The following is an 18247-nucleotide window of genomic DNA, read 5'->3' as shown; positions in this document are numbered from 1 at the left end:
GCTGCTCACCATAGAAAGTGACCCTTTTCCCTGGTCCTGAACCAACCTGTCACTTCCATGCTCTGTCATTTTGACAACTATCTCTCTTTGCTTTCTATAGGATGAAAGAAAACTTTTAAAAGTAAACTTATTAAAGCCTGTTTGCATTTATTCTATGAATTTTGCTCACATTTTGTCTACTGCTTTTTAAAGTGGGTGTTTGTCTTTACATTATCAATCATAGTAGGCTGCTGGAAGGTTGACCACAGAAACATGGTTCTCACTTTCAGGGAGGTCACCATGTTTGCCTCCATTCAGGCCCATCTGGAAGGGGCTGCCTTCTGTCCAAGGCACATGCTCAGTGTCCCTTAGATGGAAGGAAAACACATGGTTTTTATCCAGTGAACTCAGGGTACAGGTAACTGAAGAAACTAACCTCCCTTGTTTTTACAGATCCCATTGAGCTGGACCAAAGGAGGTGGGAGATACCTGCCAAGAGCCGCCGCAGTAGGAGGGCTTACAGATGTTCGCATAGCCTCTTCCTATTTGGTTGTTTTAACTCCCATTAACAGGAGTGGCTTTCAGCCTTCTCCTTGCTTACTGTCTTGCTTTACATGTGTGTTCACCTGTTCCATGCACATTTGTAACACTCACCATGCTCTCTGATTCAGCTTTGTTCCCTTAGAGTCACCCCCAACACTGCTTTGGCATAATGATTATGTTTTTAAAATACTTGCAGTTGCTTACTTCTGTTTAGTTATCTCAGTGTTAAGTATTGTTAATTAACCATAAGCAGCATGTTCTAGATTTTATGTGTTTAGAATTCTTACTAAAAATCTTTCTGGATATGACTTAAACTCATAACTTTATAGATTTTTCTTATAAACAAGGTAGAATTTTATTTACCACCTAATTATTTCATTTTGGTGAGTGTTCTCCTTACAGAGAGTATAATGAATTTGGTTTCTACTCCTTTTTTGTTCATTTCCACAAGTTGAACTCTGTGTTACTATCCCATTTTCTGTTAGGGTCATTGTGTTGTTAAGTAATCAACTTACCCAGAAGGTGTACACCCAGAAGGTTAACAGAAAACAAGTCGAAACATTACTTTAAAAATATATTTCTGTAAGAATTACTGTAATTCTCCCGCGAGTATAACAGCCAGGGTTTTAAAGATCTGCTTTGTAGGATTTATACTGCAAATAACTTGGCAGGATTAATTGGCCCGCATTTTCTTGCTGTAATCAGTACCATCTAGTGTTTTTGTCAATATAAGTTTTTGTAGTGTGAATGAGGCTGGTGATGGCAGCTGCAGCCTGTCTGGAGTTGCTACTGCCACAGCTCCAGCTCCAGCGGCTGGGGCTCTGTGCTACACAGAGCTGGCAGAAGCTAGGAACAGGTGGAAGTCCCACCCTCTTCCAAGTTGGAGGGGCAGGAGCCCCGCCATCCCGGGCACAGCTTCAGCTACTGGGCAGCTGCAGACTCAGGCATCTCTGCACTCACTGGGGCCCAGGAAGCCCCCCGTACCCTCAGGCTCAGAAGTGCCTGCTCCCACTGCCTGGCCTCTCCCCACTCCCAGTGCCTGCTCCAATTTCAGAGCAAAATTGTTGCCGAGCTCAGGCACTGTCACAACCTGGCTGAGTGTGTATGCGCTCAGGGCAGCACTGACATGCCAGCACCCTGCTGCCTTGGCCCCTTCCAGGCTTTGGGTGCTGATAAGCATGAGAGGGAGGCCAATGGGAGGCTGAGCACAGCTCGGCACAGGCCTTGCAGGTACCCCTCAGCAGGAACAGTCTGGGTGTCATGGGCACTGTGGATGGCAGGATAATGGTGGCAGGAGGCAGACAGGCTCCTGGGCAGAAAGGGGAGGGTCCTTGGTGAAACTTCACCTTCAGCCCACAGAGGGCCTGTGGCTGGACACCAGGCTGCCAGTTCTGCAGACTGGAGTGAGAACGTATGGTGCTTTTTCCAGGCCCACCCATGGCTGCCCATGGAACAATCACCACATACTTTCTCACCTCTGAAGCCCATAAAAACCCCCCGGACTTAGCCAAACTTGGGCAGAAGATGGGATAACCTGCCCACGGAGAGGCACTACCCACTGCGGGTCTCACTGAGCTGTTCTGTTGCTCAGTGAAACACCTCTTTGCATTGCTCACCCTTCAGTTGTCTGTGCACCTCAGTCTTCCTGGACATGGGACAAGAACTTGGGACCTGCTGAATGGCAGAGCTGAAACACATCCTTTGCTTGCCACGTTGCAGGCAAAGAGGAGAGGAGAGAAGAGCTACAGCTCTTCAGGGAGCCCAGACTTAGGAGCTCCCTGAGCCAGGGTTGTGACACCCTCCTTGGGGCTCTGCACTTCCTATGTTTCCAAGCTTCTGCACCACTGTACTCCCCAGTGCCAGACATGGAAGCTGCTTGTGGTATGCCTGGTCCAGCTGCAGCCTTACAGGGAGCCAGTGCCCATGCCAATGCCTGGAGCTGCCTGCACTGCCACAGCCAGCATGCCTGGCTGTGCACAGTGGCTGGACCCCTCGCTCACTTGCTCACACACTCACATACCCCTTGCCGCTCTGCATCTGGCTCTTCTTGGCAGGCATGGGACCCAGGCCAGAAGCATGAGACCCAGGCCAGAAGCATGATCCAAGCGCAACCTGCCAGGCTGTGTGGGCAGAATGAGCCCACCGGGCCCAAGCAAAACTCAGGCGAGGTGCCACTGATGACAGAGGCTTCTGTCCAGAAAAATGATACTCCAAGGATCCTGTGACACTGGGCTTTGATTTTTCAAAAAGAGCCACACCTGACTAGGGACATGGGGAAGCAGGAGGGTGCAGGTCTGTCCATGAAAGCCCCACTCCTTGCTTTAGGGACAGTAGCTGATGCTCATGAGCACTCCTTTATACAGGTGCTGTGCTAGTGCTGAATCACCAGGACTTGCCCCACCTGCGTAACCACCACCAAGAAGATGTCTTAACTCACAGCACCAGATACTTCAGACCGAGGCTTGGAGAGCTTGAGGGCAGGAAACAGGCTCAGCCACGGACTCTCACCCAGTGCCCCTTTGCCTGCTCTGCTGACTGTCCTTCTGCAGACCACAGGCTGGTCAGAGGCTTCCCGCCCATAGTGACCCAGCAAGGTGTTTCTGTTCCTTAGAAGAGGACAGTAATAGCTGCCTGGAAAAACAGTTGTTAATGGAGATTATACTAAGCAGATCCCTTTCACATCAATAGTAACCAATTCAAAGCCCTTTCATTTACAAATGCTTCTGATTTAAGGACTTAGAGGTCAGTTCATATGCAATCAAGTTTAGATGTGTTTTGGAGAAAGCGGATACAGCCCACTTGGTCCCAAAAGACAACAAGGCACAGGTAACAATCCCTGGATGTGATTGGTTAGTTGAGGACACCACAATTGGGAGCATCCACCATCTTCCACACAGGAAGCACCCAGCTGAGAGCTGTGGACACCGAGGATGAGGCTTGAGTCTGCCCTAGTAGAGCTCAGGGCCTGGTGGGAAAGGCAGGGTGGTCAGGCCAGCAGGGAGTGAGTGGGGAGGGGTGACCAGGTCTGCACAAGGAGCTGGGAATTGCCCCTACTAGGGTAGCTGGCCCTGAGCCGTCAAGGCCAGCAGTGCCCATAGCTCCATCCACAGCCGGAGCCTTGTGCAGTTTCAGCACTATGGCAGCACACACGCGACCTCCTGGGGGCTGCTGGGGCCTATGGGAGTCACACGTGTGGACATGTGTTCCCTGGGCCTGCTCAGGGTGATGCTGAGTACCAGGCAGCGGTGAGTGGGGTGACTGAAGGGAAACGTGGGGCACATCTGGCCCTTTGTGCTCTGCCACACTTGTCCCCATGCTTCCTATGTTTGGTTTGGGGCTGCTGGCCCTGCTGCTGTAGACTCAGAGTTAGTCTGTCCCATGCTGACTTAGCCAGGTTTGCTCGGCACAGTTAACTTGGGCTGTGTGCTTTTTTTGTTGATCCCTTAACCAGTGACAACTAGTGTACATTTGAACAGTTGCCATCCAGTTGGTGCCTTTCGGTAAAAATTACAAATTAATAATAAATGAAAAAAGTTCATGCTTTTTTTCTCTGGTGAAGACCAACACATGGCCCTATTTTGAAGTATATCCAAAAGGAAGGAAAACCAAAGCTGCAGAGCCACTGCTACACTGCAGTTGCCATCTAGGATGTGTAGGTGTCTCAGGATGTTATGGCACTCAGGATCGTATTGTGTATTTTTAGGAAACAGCTGTAGCAGCCAAGTGAAGACTCTGGATGCTGGGAGAACTGCTGTTGGCATGTGTCCACAGGGCCTGAAGTAGGCCATAAAAGCCCCAAATGTGCCCCTGTGTTGGCACAAGTACTGGGGGCTGCCAGGGAACAGCATGCCTGTGGGGTTAAGCATGAGTCCCTGGGTGGAGGAGTGAAGGTGACTGAGACTTCCCACCCATGCAGGCCTCACAGCCCACTGGGAGAGGCAGGTCACAAACAGAGAGACCAATTGTGGATTGTACTGTGTGTGGAGGGAGAGGGAAGGGAGCACTGGGGTGGGTAGGGGCTGTGTGAGCTGGACTTGAGCAGTAGGAGATGGGGTCTGATGAAGCCTGCGCAAGGACATGGCAAGGAGGTAGCAGGGAAGCACCCCAGGAAGTTGGAGAGGCTCTGGGGGGCATGGTGAAGGGCTGACAATGAAGGGCAGTGGCCTTGAGCACGTGGGCATGTGTTAAGAGGACATTTTTTATTTATAAAGACAGCCCTGGCTGCTGCAAGGAAGAGGGGCTGTCAGGGTCAAGAGAAGGCAGAGAGGCTCCTGCACAAGCTGAGTGGTAACAGCAGGGCAGAGGCAGACAGGCTGATGTGTTTCGCCCAACTGTAGAAGAAGAGCTGGTGACATGAGGTGTGAGGTAAGAGGAGAGTGAGAACCAGGTGGACTCCAGGTGTCTGGCCTGAGCGCCTGCTGCATGCAGTGCAGGGACAGATGGGTGCAGTGAGGTGACAAGACTTACATACATGTGCATTGGTACACCTGCTGCCTGGGGTGGCTAGGTGAATAAAGAATTGGCATTTGTCAAAACTGAAAACGCCTCACTCGAGGCCCCCTGGAGCGCCCAGTCCTCACCAGGCCCACCCCTGCTTAGTCACCCTAGAGCTGCTCCTTCTGGGCCAGCCTACTGCTGTCTGTGCTGTTGGCATGTGGTTCTCCCATGATGCATTTCCTTTAATGAAGGAAGAGCTAGACCCACAGTTTGGTGAAGTTGCTGACTAAACAACTGAGGTGTTAGCAACCTGTGCAAGGTGCCCTGACTGATACCTCTACATGTTTCTTTCTGTCATGTGTCCTTGATACAATTTCCTCTTCTGTTTCAGTAGCTTCCTATTCTCATCAATATTTCCCGCTTCATATGATTGTTGTACATTGTTATGCCTATTTTAATTATCTCCTTTTGCACTGCACTAGAAAAAATGCATTTGCTGAAAGTTAAGCACAAATCTTACTTGCTCTGTGTACAAGATCTGTATCTCGTTCAGTGTGTACAAACTCTCTATAAAGATTCACTTAGCATTGACGTATTAGTGACATTAAGGAAAAATAAATAAAAAATAAAAAATTCACTTAGCAGCAGATTGCACTGAGGATTTTCTAGAAGGTAAAACATTTCACTGAAAATATTATCAATTGAATATTTTGGAACACTTTAGTGATATTTTTGACTTAGATAATACTGAAAGCAAAATATAAATTGAGATGAAGTGTGTCTCTAAATATGCATGATTAGCTTGTTGGATTTCAGATTGCTTTCCTTCAAATGATGTAAGAGGGTTATACTTCACTTGCTTTTGTTAAATAAGCAAATCATGATTAATTTTTTTGCTACAAAGTTAATCTAGCCTTGGGAATGCTGCTTGATTTATAGTAAAGAATCAACATGAATAATCTCCACTTTAATAACATTTCTCTTTTTTTTAGTTTGAGTTCAAAGCTATTAAATATGGAACCCATAGCAATCATAAAGAATATGTAAAAGTTTTCTCAAAGCCACCCATTTTTGAGGGGAAAATGGATTTAATTCGGTAATATTTGTTAGTAATTTTAATCAAGTTCACCAGTTGTCTTAAACAGTTTTTAATCTATAAACTTTTAGTGGACTCCTAAAGATGGCATTTTTTTACCAGCACAATTGAGACTATTCAAGTTCTGATGTAAATAAGTCATGTTTTTTATATTTTATTCTGAGATATATTTTTTCATTAAGGGAAGGGGAGAAAAAGGGTAGATATGCTCATTGTCCAAAGTTGATAAGAAAATTGTATATATATATGTGTATATATATATATATATATATATGTTGTTTATACTTCTGGTTGCAATGTAGGTACTATAAAAACATATAAAGAATAATATAACAACCATTTACCTACCCCCAGTATAAAACATATAACATTGCCAATTTGATCATGTTAGCTGAAATCAGAAGTGAATTCATGGAAAAATGATAAGGACACTATGAAGGAACAGCCTTGTTTGCTCCAGCTTGATCTTCTATGTCGTAACCCAGTGTCTGGTCCTGTTTATTAAAAAGCTCGCTCATATGTCCCTGATTTAAGATGCCACCTTTGCCAAATATTCTATGTCTGGATGTGTTGTGTCTGACTCTGGATTTTTCATCCATCACATTGATCCTCTTTGCCCTTGAGCCACGCTGTGTTGCCTTAGGCACTGAGGCTCTTCATTTCTAGGAGGAGGACTAAGCCACCGACTGTTCCTTTGGTTCAGAGTTCTCCTGAGTATTTGAGCCTGTTTATTCTTTTCATGTAAACATTAGAATCAGGTTGTCTAGTTCCATTTAAAAAAAAAAAAAAAAAGTTAGGACCCAGCACGGTGGCTCACACCTGTAATCCCAGCACAGGGAGGCCGAGGAGGCCGGATCACCTGAGGTCGAGAGTTTGAGACCAGCCTGATCAACATGAGGAAATCCCATCTCTACTAAAAATACAGAATTAGCCAGGCATAGTGGCACATGCCTGTAATCCCAGCTACTCAGGATGCTGAGGCAGGAGACTCGCTTGAACCCAGGAGGTAGAGGTTGCGGTGAGCTGAGGTCGTGCCATTGCACTCCAGCCTAGACAATAAGAGGGGAAATCTGTCTCAAGAAAAAAAAAAAAAAAGTTGGATTTGTACCTGGAACCAAGTGAAACTGAAGTCTCAGGTCTTCTGCGGTCAAGTTCAATGTCCTTCCACACTGACCACCTCCCAGCTCTGTTTTACTTCTTACTGCATTAGGAGGCATCCTGAGAAATGAAGAGTTGGTATTGAATATTGCTATCAAATAAAGCTTTTTTAAATTGGCCATTCTTGGAATTTTGTTCCATAGGGAATGTTTGATAGGGTTTTAATTCCTATTTGTTTGTAGTTCAGGTAATAGAGGTTCTTTTAAAAAGGGAAGAAAAGAAAATAGCTGTGTGAAATGTGCTAAAGTGCTTGCATGCACTATGTTGCTTTGTTTGATAACCTTTGGTAGAAGAGCTGGCATTTGTCAAAGCTGAAAACGTTGGCTTCTGCTCTGCAAGAGATTTCCAGCTCCCATTCTTAATGTGGGAGGTACCTGCAGGTACTCACCTGCCACCACACTCAGCATGATGATTTTCTACTGTGAGACATTTTCCATGTCCTTTTAAAAGAATTTTAATATGTAAGGGCAGGAAAACAAGGTGAACTGTATGAATTAGGTGAACTACATGAGCTGGGCTCACTCCTTTGCCTCAGCACTTTTATTGTTGTTGTAAAGTTTGTTTTTCCTGGTCCTAGATATCTGAGAGAAGTCAGCCTTTCCAAGCAAACCAATTATTGATTCATTATATATAAGAATTTAGCCTTTTGTGTGTCTCTGCCTATTATTAATAAGCTTTTTATTTTGAAGGCTGGTTGTGGTGACTCACACCTGTAATCTCAGCACTTTGGGAAGCCAAGGCGGGTGGATCACCTGAGGTCAGGAGTTCGAGACCAGCCTGATCAACATGATGAAATGCCATCTCTACTAAAAATACAAAAATCACCTGGTCATGATGGCGTGTGCCTGTAATCCCAGCTAGTTGGGAGGCTAAGGCAGGCAGCTTGAACCTGGGAGGTGGCGATGGCAGTGAGCCGAGATAGCGTCACTGTACTCCAGCCTGGGTGACAGAGTGAGACTCTTAAATAAACAAATAAATAAATAAATAAATAAACTTTTTATTTTGAGATAATATAGAGTCACATGTAGTTGTAAGAAATAATGCTTCTATGAACGTAAGCCTTCATTTCTCTGGCATAAATGCCCAGGATTCCAGTTGCTGAGTCATGTGGTAGTTGCATGTTTTATTTTTAAGAACCTGCCAAACTACTTTCCAGAGTAGCTATCCCATTTTACATTTCTGCCAGCAGTCTATAAGAGATCCCCTTTCTCCACAGCCTCATCTTCACTTGGGGCTGTCACTATTTTTAAAGCAACACAGTGTTCTATAGCCCGTCTCGGCGTGCAGCAGAGTTACCTCCCTGTAATTCCCAGCTGCATTTCCCTAGTGACTTGTGATCCTGAGCATCTTTTTATGTGTTTATTTTCCATTCATAGATCCTCTTCATGTCTTTTGTCCATTTTCTAATTGGATCGTTTATTTTACTGTTTAGCTTTGAGAATTTCTTATATATTCTATTTTTTGGATATATATTTTTCAAATATTTTCTCCCAGTCTGTAGCTTGTTTTTCATCTTTTTAACAGGGATGTTTGCAGAGCAAAAGTTTTTAATTTCCAGTGTATCAGTTGTTTATTTTGTGGATTGTGCTTTTGGTATTAAGTCTAAGAACTCTTTGCCTAGCCCTAGATCCTGAGGATTTTCTCCTTTGACTTTCTAAAAGTTTCATACTTTTATGTTTTGCATTTAAGGCTATAGTCTATTTTGAGTTAAATTTTGAATAAGGTAGGAGACCTGGATTGAGGTTCACTGTTTTTGATCTCTAATTGCTCCAATAAGGCTGTTCCTCCTTCACTGAATTACTTTTATACCTTTGCCAAAAACCAGTTGGCCATATTTGTACTGGTCTATGAGCAGCTCTCTGTTCTGTCCGCTTGTGATCTGCTTGTCTGCCTCTTTCCAACACTGTCCTGTCCTGATGACTGGAGCTTTATAGTAAATGCTGAGATCAGCTAGGCTGATGACTCCCATTTTGGTCTTTTTCTGTGGTGGCTACCTGAAAGTCTTTCTACGACAATTCTACCATCTGTGTCATCTCCGAGTTGGCATCTGTTGATTGTTTGCTTTCATTTAGTTTGTTATCTTCTGTTTCTCTGTGTGACAAGTGGTTTTTTATTGGAACCTGTTCATGTGATATTCTGAGACTCTAAGTCTTACTCAAACCTTACATTTTAGCTGACTTTCTCATACACCGCTGTGTCAGAGGAAGCGGGGATGCCGTCTCATTACTGCTGGATGGGGGCTAAGTTCAAGTTCCCCACTGGGGCCCCGGATACCTCTCTGTTGTGAGAGAGCCTCATTACTGCTCCATTTGGAGCCTGCACTGGCAGCACGGGGTAGCCTTATTTCCACCAGGTGTGATGGAAGTCCAGGTTCCCACACAGTCTTCCATGACTCTGGATTGTGATGTGGGAAGGGAAGTGGTTGTTAGTGCCTGGTGGGAATGAAAATTGTGGCTCACCACTCAACCTTGTCTGACACCACCCCAACAAGGGGACTCTGGGGTCATCCTTACAGCCTGGCATGGGTGGGGCATGGTCAAGGTTTTTTCTCTTGTGTTTGGCTGGAATAAAGCAATTCTTGTCTAAAAAGTTTTGTCTTGCTGGGCTACCTCTTTCCTGGTCCTTTGGCCAGAGAGAGCTGCTTTCATTGAGGCTTTTTTGTGTTTTGTTTTTCCCTGTGCCTACTGATGTTTCTGGGTTCTGGCTTTTTCAGCTCTATTTTGGGAAAATGAGCCAAAAGTAAAATGCAGGGTTGCTTCTCAGGTCCAGAAGCCCCCCTGGCTTGTCAGCTTTCAGTACATTTCTCAGTCTTTTTATGTGTGTTTTATGTGTAATATCCAAGGTTTTTAGATGTATTTAACGGGAGGAAGAAAGAGAAGGACTCCATCTTCCCACTGAGGAAGTTCCTTTGCCTATTTAAAACCAGTTTGAGCCAATAAGAACAGAGCTATTTGGACAGGCTTATTTGTTGTTTCTCCAGTTTATAGTTTGGGTTTTCAGAAGCACCTTGCGGTCGCTTTGCCTGTATAATCTCAGTGTCCTCACCCACTCTGTCTGTTTTCCCATCTTCATGGTATGCCCGGCCAGACCTCTGGTCCAAAGCTCAGTTTAGTGAGCATGTCCCCATTTTTCTGGCCTGATCCCTCCAGCCAGGAGGCTCCTGGGAGTACCACTGAGGGCTTCTGCCCTGCCTGCAGGAGTCTTGCCCTCTGTGCCTACATCTTACCTCCCATCCTAGACCTCAACCCAGTCACTTTGTAGCCGTCCTTCCATAATGGAAATATTAAGAACATTTACAAATACAGAATTGTGTCATGAACGCTGCATGCCCATCACCACCATCAGTAATTACCAGCCAGGGCTCATTGGTTGGTTTCATCTACACCTCATCTGTTTCTCACCACACTGAATTCTTTTGAAGTAAATCCTAGATAGTGTTCTTTCATTTGTAAAGTGAATGTATGTGTATATGTCACTAAAAGAGAACTACCATTTCTACACCTAAAATAATTCATTGTAATTTCTTAATGTAATCAGCTATTCAGGCAATATTTACGTTTAAATTTCAGAATCTGATTTAGGTTCTTGTATCTGGCACAAGTGCTTTGCACGTAATAGATTCTCAGAAAATATATTTTGAAATAATTAATGACTGTAAAATAGTAATACTTTTTAAACTATCTGGGAAACTTTCTTGATTAAAGGATTCTAAAAATAAACTCATTTAACTTTTAGAAACAAATCTGCCTGAAATATAGTGAGCTTGAAAGTTGTTGACAAATGATTTCATAAAAAACTGTATATGTAATATATAGTTTTAGATATATAATATTTGATATAGATATATAAGATACATGCATGTTTTAGTACATTTTAGTCATTCTAAGAGAAATGAATTTGCCTTTTGGTGATTTGTAATATGTTTTATTTGTATACAAAGTAACGTGGTTATAATATTTGCAAATCTTCTTTTTCCTCGATTGCAATTTGATGATATTCTTTGTTACAGATCATGTATTAATACAGTCTTACAAAGTCTACCTAAAATATTTAAAAAGAGGAAACTCTTAAATTTATTAATAACTAGAAATTGTGATACTTGTTCTTTGAGGATTTCCTGTGGTTTCTCCTGCCAACAAAATAGTACTTACATGTAGCTAGGAAATTAGATTGAATTTTAAGAGTGATATGCACTTGAATTTTGTCTGCATGAGGAGCTATTCAAGGTGAGAGAAAAGTAGCTAAGTGAGAAGCTGTGGGTGCTGGTTCTGCTGTGTGGCTTTAGTTTACAGCTGGAAGCCAAAAGTCTACCCAGACTAAAGGTAGATGGCAAATATGTGAGCGCCCTTCTGAGGCCTGTTGTCATCTGTTGTGGTGTGTTGTGTCCTTATTCCTCCTGCATCAAACGTCTTTCCAGGGTGCAGGCATCAGTGCCTTTGTCCCTAGTTCAGCTCTCTTCATGGCCCTCCATTGCCCGGAATCAAACTACCCTCCTCAGAGTGGTGCGAGGTCTCTGGGCACTGGCCCTAAACCTCCCTTGCTGGGACCAGGTCCTACCCTTGTCATCCTTCCATGTGGGAGAATCCACGCCAGAAGTCCTTTGCTGTACTGGAAGCTGCCAAGGAGGAGTGTTTTGTACCAGATGGCAGATCTGACTTCTCTAACAAGACCTAGTTCTTATTTTATGATTTCTTCCTTTAATTTGTAATGATGTCATAATTATTTCCTTAGAGTAGACTTCATATTACTTATATCATAGGTGCACTAAATGTTATATTCTTACTGTCTTTCAGACAGAAACAGTCTCCGCCAGTCAAGAAACCCTCAAAAGTATTTTGCCATGGATATAGAAGATGAAGAAAACATGAGTAAGACCTAGGCCTATCACATAGTATCAGATAGCTAATTTTATGTTAACATTTTGGTATTTTTGTAAATTTATTTCGTGAGACCAATGTGGAGAATGTGCTTATTCCCATATTCTGCTCTTCTGACAGTGGCATGTTTTTAAATTTTGGTATGTTCTCTGCAGTAGGTGTCCGTATTTGCTGCAGACATCTTCCCTGCAGCTGTATGCCTGGGTTTTTCCTTCCTTGTTATCATCATGGGGCATCACTGTTCCCCCTGGAACAGGCTTCTGGGTACATCTCATGAAGCCCCACCGTTTCGTGTGGAGTCATGTCATGGCGCGCCTCTCAGAATAATGCTCTGAATCTTCACACATGCAAATTGAAGATAAATGTCTGAGGTTGATTTAAGTACCTAGTCCTCTGCAATAACAGTACAGAAATATTTCCCTTCAAATCCAGTGAGTTCTCCTTGCATTTTGAGGGAAGGGGGTTCACTTGTGTCTGTTGATCTAAAGTTCCCAAAGGTGCTAATGAGAACTGGGACTGGTGTGGGCCTCCTCCTTCCATGCTGTTCTCTCTGGGGCCAGGGGGTTGGGGGGGGCTGAGGGGAAAGTCTCTGGGGTATATCAGCATTTCCTCTCTGTGTTTTCTTCTAAAAAAAGCTCGGTGAAGGTGCTTGTCTCTTCTAGTTCATCTTCAGTCCCAGAAAACAGGTTTAAATGCTTCCACAGAAGTTGGGTGAGTTTAGCAGAGAAATTACAACAAAGGCATCATTGCTGTAACTAATATAAATATCCATATTTACCTTCTTGTCTCAAGGAATAACGTGCAGCTCTAAATGATGAGTGACATGTCACTGAGAGGGATTATTGAGCATTAGAACTTAGCTCAGCACCTTTCCCTTTGACTTCACACAAAACAGATGATCTGGGGTCTTGGAATCACTCTTGTGTACCGCGTAGAACCCAAACCATGACCCAGTGAAGTGTTTCTGCGTGGTATTGCCGCCCTGCGGGTGTGCTGTGGGTGCTGTGGAGGGGGCTGGGCCTCTGCTCTGCGGACAGTACACTAAGTGTTGGCTTTGCCTGAAGTCAGCCGTCTGGGGTGTGAGGGTGAGACCACCTCCTGCAGCGCTGCCCGGGAACCATGGGACCCATGTGCTCACCTCACTTCTGCTGATGTGTGCGCAGCCCGGGGCTGCTGGTGATTGTTTTTCAGGTTTTCTTTCTCATCGATCCTGCTCTTCAGATCTTTTAAAAAACCAGCTTTATGTTTTTACTGGGCAACTCAACTCACTATTTCCAATTTTGCCGTAACTTTTAAGAGAGAGGTTTTGCCCATACTCCTCATTTGAGAAAATGTGGCCTGTGCTTGGACTGCACAGTAGCCCAGCGAAGGAGTGTGTGCCAGGGTCCCCGGAGTCTCTGTGTCAGAACTGTGGCCTGTAGCCCACAACTGCAGCCACCTCACATAGACAGAGGCTTCTTGATTGTGTAGCTTCTAGAACTATCCCCAAACTGACTCTGTGATAACTTAACACGATGAAGAAACCTCCCAAATAATTTTTCTGGAAACTCATGGTCTAGTGCTAAAACTTGGAAATGGTGGTCCTGCATTTTTTGTCATTTTGAAGGCAAAGCCCTATTATGACCAGTATTCACATCTATGAAATGCAGTAGCATGAGACCGAACGAGAAGGCATCGGTTTAAGAAGAGTTGTGAATGTGGGCATCTTTCTGTAGTTTTAGTGTTTTCCTTTATTATAGTAGCATTTCCACTGACAATGAGAGTAATTTCAGTATAGTCCTGAAGTGAATAACAATTTAGAATGTATGTGATTTGTGTTAACCAAAAGTATATTCTTCTCAAGATTGTCAGTCCAATAGTAATTTTTATTTCTGAAAGGAAAGCATTTGGTTATTTCAGAGGTTATATTTGATTAAATGCATGTCCAAATACATTTATAATGATTTGATTTTTGATATTGATAATTGTTTAGCAACAAAGTCAAAATGTAAGCAGTAATCTAGTATGTCATGTTCTTGCTCAGTTTATTAATCTCTGAATTCCATCTTGACTCTACTTTTTTTTGAAACTTTTGTTCCCTTTGAGCACCGAAAGGAGTAACCTATCGAGCTTTTGCTGGAGGATGTTATAAATGAAAATTTAATGTCCATTCCATCAGCTTTGTCAACTGGGAGAAGTGGTGTGTGTGTGTGTGAGGATCATTTTGGAGAAATTATATCTGTAGAGGAAGTTTTAAATCTCTTAGCCTCTGCCACAGAGTGGCATCAGTTTTCCCATGGGTTGTGTCTAAACCAGGTTTTTATGCTCTACTGTCTTGGCTGAATGACGACAGCCCTGGAATTAGAGATGTTTAACTGCAAAGACTGGCAGCCAAGGGCTAGGACTTGGTCCCTTTAAACCTTCCCATGGATGAAGCTGATGAACATTTTCACAACTTTTTCAGTTTGCTTAACATATTGAGAATCTATGTTTATACGTGTAGTAGAAATAGGCCCTAAAGCCACCATATGGGGCACTTGTAAATTGGTTTACAATTTTAGCAATATTTTGGTTACTTAAAAGATTTTTTATAGATTTTTGAAAATTAGTGGTAGGGGTCTTTAACTTTAATTCACATTGCAACCTTGCAGGGCACTGTGGCCCTCACCCCTGGCTCCATGTGACAGCTGCCCAGCCATGATGGAAAGGAATTGTTTATTCTTCTCCTTTTTAAAAGCTTGATGAACACTTTTTATTCTTTTTAAAATAAATTATGTTTATTTTGCCATGTAATTTTAGAATTCTAAAATTATATTAATTTGAAATCTAAAATACCTTTAAAAGGATAAACAAATTATTCTGGAAATTCATCAGATAATTCTTTTAAAAAAGACAAAATCAACAGAGGGTGTATTTATGAAGTTAGGAAGTTGTAGCCTGCATACAGCTGCAATTTTATAGCTTGTGCTTGTATGCTTTTCCTCTCATGGAATGGTATTAAGGATTCAGATTTAATCAGCCCACATATATAATGTTATCATTTTTAAATAGACACTAGAAATAAAACCATATCCTCCAAACATAACAACTAAATAGCCATAATACTTTACCCAATTACATAAGCAGCTTTTAAACATTGGTTCATAAACTAAATCAAATAATTGCATATATTGATTGAATATTTTAAACCTGAAAAACTATCTTGTGAATACATGTTTTTAAATAGTTTTTGCTTCTGAGAGACACTGCAATTTAAAACCCTTAGCACGAGGGTAAAGAAGAGTGAAAAGGAGGAAATTACTAAACTAAATATACATTTATCCATGTATTGATATTAAATTGTCATTTCATTAGACTCGTTAATGTAAGGTCTTTCTGGATTAATTTATTATCCCACAGTTTGATAAGACTGAAAAAGTATCTCTAGATACTTCAGTATATTCTCAGAAAAAAAATTATTTGAAGATTTTACTTTTTAAAGCAAAAGCAGTTGGTGACACTAAATAGAAATGGCAAAGTGTCAAATTACTTGTTTAGTTGAGGCCAGTAGTTCTTTAGCTAAATGTATAACTCTTCATGAATATATCCAGGAATAAAATTTATAAGCACACATCACTTAACCAGTTACAAAGAGAGCTAAAGGAATCTATAAATTTTGCATTTACAAGATCCTGCAACGAAGGCATTGTAAGTTACTCTTTCTGGGCACCGCAGGTTCCAGCAGCACTGATGTTAAGGAAAACCGCAATCTGGACAACGTGTCCCCCAAAGATGGTGGCGTGCCTGGGACTGGCGAGGGCTCTCAGCTCTCCAATGGGGGTGGTGGTGGCCCCAGCAGAAAGCGGCCCCTGGAGGAGGGCAGCAATGGCCACTCCAAATACCGCCTGAAGAGAAGGAGGAAAACACCAGGGCCCGTCCTGCCCAAGAACGCCCTGATGCAGCTGAATGAGATCAAGCCTGGCTTGCAATACATGCTCCTGTCCCAGACGGGGCCCGTGCACGCGCCTTTGTTTGTCATGTCTGTGGAAGTGAATGGCCAGGTTTTTGAGGGCTCTGGTCCCACAAAGAAAAAGGCAAAACTCCATGCTGCTGAGAAGGCTTTGAGGTCTTTCGTTCAATTTCCTAATGCCTCTGAGGCCCACCTGGCCATGGGAAGGACCCTGTCTGTCAACACGGACTTTACATCTGACCAGGCCGACTTCCCTGACACGCTCTTCAATGGTTTTGAAACTCCTGACAAGGTGGAGCCTCCCTTTTACGTGGGCTCCAACGGGGATGACTCCTTCAGTTCCAGCGGGGACCTCAGCTTGTCAGCCTCCCCTGTGCCTGCCAGCCTTGCCCAGCCTCCTCTTCCTGTCCCACCACCGTTCCCACCCCCAAGTGGGAAGAATCCCGTGATGATCTTGAATGAACTTCGTCCAGGGCTCAAGTATGACTTCCTCTCCGAGAGTGGGGAGAGCCATGCCAAGAGCTTCGTCATGTCTGTGGTCGTGGATGGTCAGTTCTTTGAAGGCTCGGGGAGAAACAAGAAGCTTGCCAAGGCCCGGGCTGCACAGTCTGCCCTGGCAACCATTTTTAACTTGCGTTTGGATCAGACGCCGTCTCGCCAGCCTATTCCCAGTGAGGGTCTTCAGTTGCATTTACCGCAGGTGAGGAACTATGCTATTGCTTGAAAGCATGTGGTCATTGCTCTTGGTAATGCTTCTAGACAGCATTTCATTTTCAGAGTTACTATTGACTTTCCACCTTGACATCACTCTGTCCCCACCAGGAGGAGTTTCTGGTAAGTCTGGCTGCTGAGGCAGCCTTTCCTTGATTTTGATGGTCACTGAGAAGCCGTCTGTATCCTAGCGCATGCTGGGTCCGTTGCAATGCAAGGCAGGACACCCGAGGCCCCGTCCACCAGGGCAGTGTTTACAACACTATCCATGACTCCCTTCCTGTGGCCCTCATCCCACAGCAAGCCTTTAGCAGGAGAGAGGGAAGATGAGCCCAGTCTTTGAAACTTTGCCCCCAGTTCAGCAGTATTTTCCTTCAAAAATCTCATCCAGGAATCTCACATTCAAGATAAGTGACACCAGCCAGTCAATAGCTGAACACCCAAGTCTGGGTCAGGATGGCAGCCTCTGGGTTCCCACATGACTGGCTGCTGGCTGTTCGCTGTTCCTAAGATGAGGAGCCCAGGGAAGCAGAGGATGAGCCAGCACAGCGGTGAGCACCTATCAGAGGGCAGGGAGGGAGGGGCCTCCAACAACTGATCTAAGGCCTGCCAGTTGCCTGGGGGTCTCTACTTTGAATTTCCTACATGAGGTCTATGAGGACTTACCCATTTGCCTGGCTGGAGGTGGGCAGCCACTCTTCCATTTAGCCTTCTCCTCCCTCCCCCAACCCAGTGAAATCAGGATGAAGGAAGGGGAAGTTCCAGGGTGGGCTCAGATTGGCTTACATGAAAGACAAAAAGTAAAGGAGAAAATAGCCTTTAGTTCTCATCTCTAAATCCTATAACTTTCTGATTATGTTTTGCTTCTCTTCTTGGAAATCCAAAATTCTTCTGGCCTATCGCAAAAATTATTCTTTTGACCTTCTATTTATTCATTTATTCCTTTGTATCAGAGTCTTCTTCACTTTGAAGATAACACGTATACTACATTTGCGGCTTGTATTCTCCTGGAAGAATCCAAGTATCTTATAGTTTCTTTTTTGCTGTTGGATATAATTAGAATAATCTCTGTGCAGTTGTAGTCTGAGATGCCCAGGAGTTCTGCTTTAAAGGAAGGAATTTTTTTTTTTTTTTTTTTGCCTAAAGCAGCCAAATACAACATTAGTTTAAAATAATATATTCAAGATATTTCACTGATTTTTTTTAACGAACCAAATAATTGCTTCCGTTATTAACCTCTTGTCAACATTGTTCATAAGAATTATTAGTCTGTTTGTACTTTTTCAAATCAGTGGTGCTAGATCCCATGTGATTTTTTATTTTCATGGTTACTCTTTGCTAAAATATTATAGCCTGAGTTCAAAATATTGTCTGATGTGACTTGTCTTCCCTTAATATTGACAGAGTGGCACATAAGACCATTGAAATGACATCAAATGCCGTGAATCCCAGATGTCTGGGCCTTGAGAGTGTAGCCTGGGAGCACCTTAGGGGATGCAGATAGAAGCACCAGTATAG

General features: G+C 43.5%; 1 protein-coding gene across 7 annotated transcripts in view; it reads left to right on the top strand.

The window, feature by feature from the left end:
- Positions 1-18247, top strand: part of ADARB1 (adenosine deaminase RNA specific B1) — a 150309-nt gene that overhangs the window by 85389 nt on the left and 46673 nt on the right. For all 7 annotated transcript variants that reach the window (XM_017538539.2, XM_017538537.2, XM_017538534.2 and 4 more), the window contains exons 2-3: positions 12007-12081; positions 15784-16718. In XM_017538539.2, coding sequence (XP_017394028.1) covers positions 12054-12081; positions 15784-16718 — 963 coding nt within the window. In that variant the 5' untranslated portion in view covers positions 12007-12053. The remainder of the gene's footprint in view (positions 1-12006; positions 12082-15783; positions 16719-18247) is intronic.

This window comes from Cebus imitator, unplaced genomic scaffold (genome assembly GCF_001604975.1).
Source record: "Cebus imitator isolate Cc_AM_T3 unplaced genomic scaffold, Cebus_imitator-1.0 Scaffold112, whole genome shotgun sequence".
In the NCBI taxonomy this organism is placed as follows: Eukaryota; Metazoa; Chordata; class Mammalia; order Primates; family Cebidae; genus Cebus; species Cebus imitator.
This window is presented reverse-complemented; position numbering and strand designations above follow the sequence as displayed.